The sequence below is a fragment of the Pan troglodytes genome, chromosome 1 (genome assembly GCF_028858775.2).
Source record: "Pan troglodytes isolate AG18354 chromosome 1, NHGRI_mPanTro3-v2.0_pri, whole genome shotgun sequence".
NCBI lineage: Eukaryota > Metazoa > Chordata > Mammalia > Primates > Hominidae > Pan > Pan troglodytes.
The window spans coordinates 218,675,632-218,686,126 of record NC_072398.2 but is presented as its reverse complement, the minus strand read 5'-3'; the positions used below and the strand labels follow the sequence as shown (position 1 = coordinate 218,686,126).

At 45.1% G+C, this 10,495-nt stretch overlaps 1 protein-coding gene across 1 annotated transcript; it reads left to right on the top strand.

Annotated features, from left to right (window-relative positions):
- The first annotated feature begins 1,983 nt into the window (after window positions 1-1,983).
- LOC469819 (PRAME family member 10-like) lies at window positions 1,984-7,261 on the top strand. Its single transcript, XM_054678062.1, has 4 exons — window positions 1,984-2,038; window positions 4,242-4,553; window positions 4,950-5,528; window positions 6,640-7,261. The coding sequence occupies exons 2-4, from the start codon at window positions 4,267-4,269 to the stop codon at window positions 7,196-7,198; spliced, it is 1,425 nt and encodes a 474-aa protein (XP_054534037.1). The 5' UTR covers window positions 1,984-2,038; window positions 4,242-4,266; the 3' UTR covers window positions 7,199-7,261.
- Window positions 7,262-10,495: the final 3,234 nt, after the last annotated feature.

Here is a 10,495-nt window from a genome sequence, read left to right as displayed (position 1 = left end):
TATATCACCCCCAGCTGGTGGGGAATGGGATCCTTTTGACCCTTTCTCTCCATAATACCAGGCTACTCATCTTGTGTGGCAATAAAATATATGGTCTACTTCACAGAGAAAGAGATTCTTTTTAAAAAAAAAGGATTTTTATTATGAAATGAGCAAAGCAATGGGAATAGATGTGAGATTATTCAGGGAGGTAAAGGAAGACAAAGGTTTTGAAAGGAAAAATCAGGAGAATTACATACACTGTTTTGGAAGACTCATTCTTGGTCACAAGTATCAACACCAAGGGGGCCTCAGTGCAATGTTGGAAAGATTCCTCCTCCACACCCTCAATAACCCCCAACATGTTTACCAAGTCTTGGTTCACTCCCCGGATCCCATTAAAACACACAGCTCAACCCTGACCAGCCTCCACCTTCACTTCCCTTTGTAATTTTGACATGACTTTTTTACAGGACCATCAGGTTCCTATGCCTGCAGCACAGTAGCATACTAATATTCTTAGACAGCAGGGTTTGCAGCAGAGAGTTTAACGATCACAGGGTGGCAAAATGAAAAGCTGGGAGGAGACCCTCAAATTCATCTCCCCAAGAAGTACTGAGAGTTTTCAGAGGATCATGGATAGCAAGGGGCTGGAAAGTTGGTGCAGTTTGGTGGCAGTAAGAGGTATGAAGTCATCAGGATGTCAAAACTGCATTCCTTGGTGAGTTGGTGCCTTGCAGGGCCCTTCAGATCACCTGCCATCAGTAGCTTCACTGACATGCAGAACCTGAAAGAATATGTCAAATGAAAAAGTTAATGTTTTACAAGGCCTAAATTGTTGTCTGCAGGGCAGTTAAGGGGAACTGTAATCTAAGGTCTACATGATTTTGGGACAGTAGGCTGCCAGCAACCATGAGGAAGCAGGTCAGAGAGCAAGCTGACCTTATGATGAATGCTGAATGCGCTGCAAGCTTGGTTTATGTTTGTTTCTCCCCCTCCCTTCTTCACTGATTAAATTTATAAAGTTTATAAGTATGGTTGCAATTTCTTCCAGAGTAGCCTTAACCTAAGCCCTGAGACCACTCAAGCCCTCAGTGACACCTCTCTTCCACCAGCAGGAGTGAAAAAATTGCTACCTTAGGTGATATAAAACCCACAAGACCATTCAATACATGGAGATTTTTATTCTGATTTTGTAGGGACGACTCCTCTGTTTTTATAAAGCTATTTTAACTATAAAACATTTTTGTGATTTTGATGTGGCCAAAGATCTCCCAACAATACTACTTTCAGATTTTAGTTTTCTGTCTAATATCTGGGAAAGATTAGACCCTTCCCTGCCTCAAACTCAGGACTATGCAGGTCACATATTAGTGAAATTCCATCAGTGTTTGTGAAGTTCCTGAATGAATGAATTTTTTTTTTTCTGACAAAGTCTTCCTCTGTCACCCAGAGTGGAGTGCAATGGTGCAATCTTGGTTCACTGCAACCATTGCCTCTTGGGTTCAAGCGATTCTCCCACCTCAGCCTCCTGAGTAGCTGGATTACAGGCATGCGCCATTGTCCCTGGCTAATTTTTGTATTTTTGTAGAGACGGGGTTTCACCTTGTTGGCCTGGCTCATCTTGAATGTCTGAACTCAGGTGACCCACCCAACTTGTCCTCCCGAAGTGCTGGGATTACGGGAGTGAGCCACCTTGCACGGTCTTGAATCAATGCATTCTTGATTCCCACCCTATCCCTAACACTGTCAATTTCTTGATTCATGAACTTAATATGGATATCTGATATGAATGGATATCTGATTCAATCCATTAATCTGGGGAGAGCCAAAAACCCAATCAGGATTAACTGGGTGGAGCTTCAGAAATGCAATCAGATATCACTTGTTGATTGGAAGCTAGCAGTGGATACGTGGAGGGGTGTGGGTGGGAGTTGTGATTAGAAAGGTCAATAAAAGCTTCTAAAGACCCACAGAAGAGACACAAAGTCTTCAAGTCTGGAGTTCCTGCTTGGTTCTTCCTGAGGTCTGAGCACCCTGCAAACTGAGTCCAGATCTGGTAAGTCACTAATCTCTCTGTAAGGACACTCCCATCTGACCTACAGTCAGCTGGTCTGGGATGGTGACAGTGCAGCCGAAGATGGCATAGAGTTATATCCTGTTTTGTTTTTTTTCTCATATGAACAATTTGAAGCTTTGCATTTTTTCCTCTAAATGCAGTTTTGTCTTTATTTCAAAAAATTGGATTGTGCTTTGGTTTATGTCATTTCAAAATTCTTGAAGGGAGCAGTGACTCATGCCTTTAACCCCAACACTTTGGGAGACCAAGGCGGGAGGATCATTTCAGCCCAGGGGTTTGAGACCAACCTGGACAACACAGCAAAAACCCATCTCTATAAAATATTCTTTATTGAACGGGGGATGGAGTCTTGCTCTGTTTCCAAGGCTGGAGTGCAGTGGCACGATCTCAAATCATTGCAACCTCTGCCTCCCAGGCTCAAGCAATTCTCATGCCTCAGCCTCCTGAGTATCTGGTATTACATCCAACTGCCAACTTGCCTGGCTAAATTTTGTATTTTTAGTAGAGGTGGGGTTTCACCATGCTGGCCAGGTTGGTCTCAAACTCCTGACCTCAAGTGATCCACCTGCCTTGGCCTCCCAAAGTGCTGGGATTACAGCCATGAGCCACTGGTGCTTGGCCTCTACAAAATATACATAGTTTTTAATTAGCCGGGCATGGTAGCATGCATCTGTCTTCCCAATTGTATGGGTTGCTGACATGGGAGAAACAATTGAGCCCAGAAGATTTTGGCTGCAGTGAGCCATGCTCACACCACTGCTGTACTCCAGCCTGGGCAACATTGTGAGACCCTATTAAAGAAAAAAAATCTTAACCAAAGAGGATCTTTGACCTTAATTTTAAACCAATCACATCCTCATTGTAACTCTTCCACCCAAACGGAGACATGGGTGTGGAGGTGCATGCCTGTAATCCCAGCTACATGGAAGGCTGAAGCATAAGGATCACTTGAACCTGGGAGGCAGAGGTTAGAGTGAGCCGAGATGGCACCACTGCACTCCAGCCTGGGTGATGAAGTGAGACTCAGCTCCCCCGACACGAAAAAAATTAAATTATACCACCCAGGTGATCATTGGATTCATGAAGATTTCTACTGTGTTTTCTTAGGGACTGTCATGTCTATCTTTGTAAAACTGTTTTAACTCTGAAATATTTTGATAAATTTGATGTGGCCAAGGATCTCTCAACAAAGATACTTTCAAGTTTTTTTCTTTCTGTCTAATGTCAGGAAGAGATTCAACTCTTCCCTATCTCACACTCAGAACTACAAAGGACACATATTAGTAAAATTCCATGTTTGTGGAGTAAATCAGTGAATGAGTCCTGGACTTTCACCATATCCCTAAATATTTCACTTTCATGGATGAATAACTAATTTGATAGTTAATCTGGAAGAAAGACAAAAATCCAACCATGATTAACTGGATGGAGCTTAAGAAGTCTAATCCAATGTAGTTCTCCCTCTCTCTCTCTTTTTTGAATCTAGCCAATTTCCCAGGCTGGATTGTAGTGGTATAATCTCAGCTAACTGCAACCTGTGCCTCCTGGGTTCAAGCGATCCTCCTGCCTCAGCCAGCACTTTGGGATTACAGGTGTGAGTCACTGTGCACAGCCAAAGTGGTTCATTTTGAACATGTGTAAGAGGTGTGTATTGGAAACATCTGTGTCTTGCGAATGATGCATAACACTGTCACATAGCTTTCAAAGCTTCTTGCTGAAATTTTCAATAATGAGGCCGGGAAGAGGATTACGCCTGTAATCCCAGTACTTTGGGAGGCCAAAGTGGGTGGATTGTTTGAGTCTAGGAGTTCAAGACCAGCCTGGACAACATAGTGAAACCCACTGTCTTTACAAAAAGTCAAAAAATAAAAGATTAGCTGGGCATGAGATCCGAGCTTCAGAGATCCTCGGTAATATTTCCCAGTGCTATGAGTTTATTGCAACAGTGGCTAATAATTCATGGACTAGGAGGGATCTTGCCTGCTCTTTAGAGGTTGGGACACACTCTTCTTGGTACCAGAAGGGCAGAACTATGCCTCTGTGGCCACTTATTGCAGAATGGAATTGGAGTAAACTGAGGGCTCTTTCACACATGCTAGAGAAATGACTTTGGCCCTAGGAGAAGCGGGGATTGCAGGGGATTGGCCCGAGAAACTTGCCTTTTCACTTGATTGTCCTCTAGAGTTTTTCCTTGGAGATTTCTCAGAATGAGCCTCCAGTCCCCATCCAGACTGCTGGAGCTGGCAGGGCAGAGCCTGCTGAGGAACCAGTTCTTGACCATCTTCACCCTGGATGAGCTGCCCAGGGAGGTCTTCCCTCTGATGTTCATGGAGGCCTTCAGCATGAGACGTTTTGAGGCCCTGAAGCTGATGGTGCAGGCCTGGCCCTTCCTCTGCCTCCCTCTGGGATCCCTGATGAAGACACCTCATCTGGAGACCTTGCAAGCTGTCCTGAGGGGACTTGATACACTGGTGGCCCAGAAGGTTCGCCCCAGGTGAGGTGACTCAGGTGGCTTGCGGGGAAGGGTCCAGGCATCCAGGGAAGGGACAGCTGGCTCAGGAGGAGTGGTGGGGTTGGGGAGCTAGGGTGGCTCAGAGCCTTCTGACAGTGCCCATGAGAGGCCTTGGCCTTTGCCCAGATCCTCTGGGAAAGGACTGCTCACCATACAGGGTCCACTGAGGAAACAGGAGCCTGCTTCCTCCCAGCAGAAAGTAAAGGTATTAGAAGTGGGTACAAGGCAGAATCCAAGGGGGAACAGGATGGAGAAGAGACAGAAGGAGGAGCACTGAGGACAGGAGCAGCTGACTGATGTCCTGGATGTGGAGTGAAAGCTCAGGTCAGGGGTGGGTCCTTGCCTACATTCTGAGCTTTTCCCCTATGTTACTCACAGGAGGTGGAAACTTCAAGTGCTGGATTTGCGGGATGTTGATGAGAATTTCTGGACCATATGGTCTGGAGCCAGGGTCCTCTCCTGCTCCCCAGAGGCCATGAGTAAGAGGCAGACAGTGGAGGACTGTCCAAGGATGGGAGAGCGCCAGCCCTTGAAGGTGTTCATAGACCTCTGCCTAAAGGAAAGTACACTGGATGAATGCCTGAGCTACCTTTGTGGGTGGATCCACTACAGAAGAGGCCTAGTGCACCTGTGCTGTAATAAGGTGCAGAATTACTCAATGTCCACTTCAAGTTTCTGCAATTTATTGGAAAGGATATACCCAGACAGTATCCAGGAGTTGGAAGTCTGGAAAGAGTCCTCTCTGAATAAAACAGGAAAGTTTGCCCCTTACCTGAGCCAGATGAGCAATCTTCGTGAACTCTTTTTAGCCTTCGGTTATGAGCGTGAGTTATACGTGAGCATCCAGTGGCCGTGCATTCCTGACTTGGACTCTCCATTCCTCTGCCTGTACTACCCCCAGATGCTTTATATAAAAAAGATCAGTAATATCAAAGAGCACCTGGAGCACCTGCTCAGGTAAGAAATGATGGTGAGCTTTCTCTGCAGACCATACCACAGACTTATGTTCTTTTTCACAGTAAATGTTAATGGGCATCTACTGTGTGCCAGCCACCGGTGATGTCACAGGGAATGGGACGCTAGAATGTCAACTCATTATGCTCTTCAGTGCTCTATATCCTGAAGTGGGTATCACAAGACCAGTCAAATAAGGGCAGAGGGATGGCCTGGGGTAGATGCCACAGAGAGAGGTGTGTAGGGAGCTGGTTAGTTGAGGGTTCAGATCTAGTGAGGGTGCATTTGTGAACTCCTTGTGAGGAACAGTGTATAAAGTTAATATGATGAAAACACATTCTTCATACAGAGGATGGTATGAAAGAAGGGAAGGTGTGGCCGGTTGTGGTGTCTCATGCCTGTAATCCCAGCACTTCGGGAGGCCAAGGCAGGGAGATCATGAGGTCAGGAATTTGAGACCAGTCTGGCCAACACAGTGAATCCCCGTCTCTACTAAAAATACAAAAAAAAATGTCACCGGGCATGCAGACAGGCATCTGTAATCCCAGCTGCTTGGGAGACTGAGGCAAGGGAAGTGGAGGCTGCAGTAAGCTGGGTTGGTGCCACTACACTCCAGCCTAGGTTACAATGTGAGACTGTCTCAAAAAAAAAAAAAAAGAAAGTACATCAAACCTGTGCATTTCACAGTAGCAGCTCTGTCTTCAGCAGCTTAGCAAACTGCTCTAATTCCCTGTCTGTAAAATGTTGTTTTGAACTCCAGGAAAGATAATTGATATCAGAAGTGCATGCTTCTGGGATGGAGGGTGAGGGAGTAGGTGTGAGAGTGGTACCAATCACACAGGCAAGGGTGAAAGGACTGAGCCTAAAATGGAGTGGCCCCTGAATGATCTGGGTCTTCATCAGGCAGCACCTTGCACGCAGACCATCATCTGATGATGGGAACAAACTTGTGTTTGGGTGAAACAGGCTTCCACATTGCAGTTACTATAACACCTGTGTGGTAGTAAGGTGCAGAATTAATCAATGCCCACTTCAAGTTTACCGTTGAGATGATTTCCCACCCCCCTCCTCTAACTGGCACCATTGCCCATAACTAACTTCTTGCTCTCCCCAGGTACCTCAAGAACCCCTTGGGGGCCTTTATATTCAGTGATGCTTACCTAACTGATCGGGACATGGAGTGTCTGTCTCAGTACCCAAGCCTCAGTCAGCTAAAGGAGCTGCGTCTGATTCATATCCTAATGTGGACCACCAATCTTGAGCCCCTTGGCGTTCTGCTGGAGAAAGTTGCTGTTACTCTCAAGACCCTCGTCTTAAAGGACTGTCGGATCCAGGACCCCCAACTCAGGGTCCTCCTGCCTGCCCTGAGCCACTGTTCCCAGCTCACCACCTTCAACTTTCATGGAAATGAGACCTCCATGAATGCTCTGAAAGACCTGCTGCGTCACACAGGTGGGCTGAGCAAGTTAGGCCTGGAGTTGTATCCTGCCCCTCTGGAGAGTCTTGACTACAAGGGTCATGTCAATTGGGAGATCCTCACCCCAATTCGGGCTGAGCTGATGCGTACACTCAGGGAATTCAGGCAGCCCAAGAGGATCTTCTTTGGTCCCGTCCCTTGCCCTACGTGTGGCTCATGGCCATCTGAGAAAGTGGACTTCCATCTTTGCTCCTAGGGAAGGCCTGGTTCGTGGGATGGATAAGCTTTCTTCTGGACACTTGGGAACTAAAATATTGTACATGGGTGCATTTTTTAAATTTTTATTTTATTTTTTATATTTTTTATTTTATTTTGTTTTATTTTATTTTTATTTTATTTTATTTTTTGGGACAGAGTCTCACTGCGTCCCTCAGGATGAAGTGCAGTGGCACAATCTCAGCTCACTGCAAGCACCACCTCCTGGGTTCAAGTGATTCTCCTGCCTCAGCCTCCCAAGTAGCTGGTGTTGTGGGTGTATGTCCCCACGCCCGGCTAATTTTTGTATTTTTAGTAGAGACAGGGCTTCACGATGTTGGCGAAGGCTGACCTCAAACTCCTGACCTCAAGTGATCTGACCACCTTGGCCTTCCACAGTGCCAGGTTTACAGGTGTGAGCAGCAGGGCCCGGTCAGCCGCTTCTTCAAGGAAGCACACAGCCGCGTATTTGAGGCACGTGCTCACTGTGAGTGGAAAAACAAAGGTGACTCAGCCAGGGGCAGGACTGGGTAAAAATGCTGACTTGGCATCAATGAGGCCTTCAGGGACCTGTGTCCTAGACTTAGAAATAGAACCTGAAGTTCTAGAGTGATGCAGGAGTTACCACCGCAAGGATGGTTATTTAAAAATGTCAAAAATAAATGGAACCTGAATGGAAACTTTCTGGTGTCTTCCATGATTGATCAACCTGTTTTAGACATTTATACATCAGAAGTCTCTAGAAATCTGCCTCCTGGGTTCAAGCAATTCTCCTGCCTCAGCCTCCTGAGTAGCTGGAACTACAGGGACCCGCCACCATGCCTGGCTAATTTTTGTATTTTTTATAGAAAGGGGGGTTTCACCATGTTGACCAGGCTGGTCTTGAACTCCTGACTTCAGGCAAACCATCTGCCTCAGCCTCCCAAAGTGCTCAGATTGTAGACATGAGCCACTGCACCTGGCCTGAAATTCTGATATAAGCATAAGATGTGTAATGTTCAAATCATGGTAACAGGGATAGCCACCATCTCAAGAATTTATCATTTCTTTGTGTTAGCAATATTCCAATTCCATTGTTTTAATTATGTAGAAATTTACTATGAACTATTGTCAACATGATTTGCCCTATTGTGCTACTGAACCCTGGATCTTATTCCTATCTGTGTTTTTATTCCCATTAACCATCCCCTTCTTATTATCCGTTTCCCAGTACCCTTCCTAGCTTCTGATAACAGTCATTTTACTATTTTTAAGTTTCGTGTTTTTAATTCCCAATTATGAGTGAGAAGATGCCATGTTTGTCTTCTATAGCTGGCTTACTTCACTTAACATAATGCCCTCCAGTTCCATCCATGTTGTTGCAGATGACAGGATTTCATTCATGTTTATGGCTGAATGATATTCTATTGTGTGTATTTACCACATTTTCTTGATCCATTCATCTGTTGATGGACACTTTGTTTGATTCCATATTTTGGCTATTGTGGATAGTGCTGCAATAAATAGGGGAGTGCAGGCTGGGTGCAGTGGTGTATGCCTGTAATCCCAGAATTTTGGGAGTCTGAGGCAGGTGGATTACTTGAGGTCACGAGTTCGAGACCAGCCTGACCAACATGGTAGTGTAGATATCTCCTGGATGTATTTATTTAATTTTGGATATATATCCAGCAGTGGGATTTATGGTTCATATGCTAATCCTATTCTTATTTTTTGGAGGAAACTCCATACTGTTTTCCATAGTAGCTGTACTAATTTACATAACTACCAATGTTGTACCAGGGTTCTCATTGCTCCATATTCTCTGTAGTATCCATTATTTTCTGTTGGAGTTTTATTTTTATTTGTTCAGAGACAGAGTTTTGCAATGTTCCCCAGGTGGGTTTTGAACTTCTGGCCTCAAGTGATCCTCCCACCTCAGCCTCTCAAAGTGCTGGGATTACAGATGTGAGTCACTGCACCGATCTACTGAGTAAATTAGAATCCTCGCAGGAGGCTGTGACTGTGGGTTACCTGGTTTATATCAGTTGACACAAATGTATTAGGACCTGGGAAAGCCTAAAAGTGAATGACTACAGCAGGGTGGAAAAAGCCTGAGGAAAGTATGAATATTGTGTAACATTCTATTACACAAACCTGGGTTTATACTTTTTGTTGATAGATTTTATGCCAAAAATGTAGGAGAAAAATGCCAAGCAGGAAATGCTATCACTTCTGAAGATGAACTCATAGAGATGGAAATTCTTTCAGAATTTATTTTTCCAGCTTTTTTGGGTTTTTTTGTTGTTGTTTTGTTTTTGTTTGTTTGTTTTGAGATGGAGTCTCACTCTGTCACCAGCTTGGAGTGCAGTGGCGCGATCTTGGCTCACTGCAACCTCCTCCTCCTGGGTTCAAGCGATTCTGCTGTCTCAGCCTCTTGAGTAGCTAGGACCACGGGCGGAGACCACCATGCCCAGCTAATTTTTGTATTTTTTAGTAGTGATGGGGTTTCACCATGTTGGCTAGGATGGTCTCAATCTTTTGACCTCGTGATCTGCCTGCCTTGGCCTCAGAAAGTGCTGGGATTACAGGCGTGAGCCACAACCGCGACCGGCCTTCTTTTTTTTTTTCAGACGGAGTCTCACTCTGCTGCCCCGGTTGGAGTGCAGTGGCGAGATCTCAGCTCACTCTAAACTCCGACTCCGTAGTTGAAATGATTCTCCTGTCTCAGCCTCCTAAGTAGCTGGGATTACAGGCCTGTGCCACCATGCCTGGCTAATTTTTATATTTTTTAGTAGAGATGGGGTTTCACTATGTTGGCCAAGATGGTCTCCATCTTCTGACTTTGTGATCTGCCTGACTTGGCCTCCCAGAGTGCTGGATTACAGACATGAGCCACCGCTCCCAGCCTATTTTTCCTGTTTTAAAAGTTGGTTAATTCTGTTGCGTTTATTTTAGAGTTTATATCAGAACAATTTACAGTAAGATACACCCCTACTAGAGCTTGTCATACAGTCAAAGACAAAGTAGTTAGTACTTTTACAAATAGTAGATATGCCTTTGGAGTGATTCATAATTTTAAAATGTTATGTAAACTATGAGAATTTCTCACTTCTAGTGGAAGCACATTAAATATACACCACGAGTGAACAAGGTTTTGTCCTGAAAGGACGTGTGTGTGTGTGTGTGTGTGTGTGTGTGTGTGAGAGAGAGAGAGAGAGAGAGAGACAGAGCCTCACTCATTCACCTAGGCTGGAGTGCAGTGGTGCAATCTCAGCTCACTGCAACCTCCACCTCCCAGGTCCAAGTGATTCTCCTGCCT

Excerpts from the sequence above, each read along its gene's own strand:
- LOC469819 (XM_054678062.1), top strand. The coding sequence starts at position 4,267 with ATGAGCCTCCAGTCCCCATCCAGACTGCTGGAGCTGGCAGGGCAGAGC. Across the intron at positions 4,554-4,949 it reads GCCCAGAAGGTTCGCCCCAG|GAGGTGGAAACTTCAAGTGC; the intron begins GTGAGGTGACTC and ends TGTTACTCACAG. Across the intron at positions 5,529-6,639 it reads CACCTGGAGCACCTGCTCAG|GTACCTCAAGAACCCCTTGG; the intron begins GTAAGAAATGAT and ends TGCTCTCCCCAG.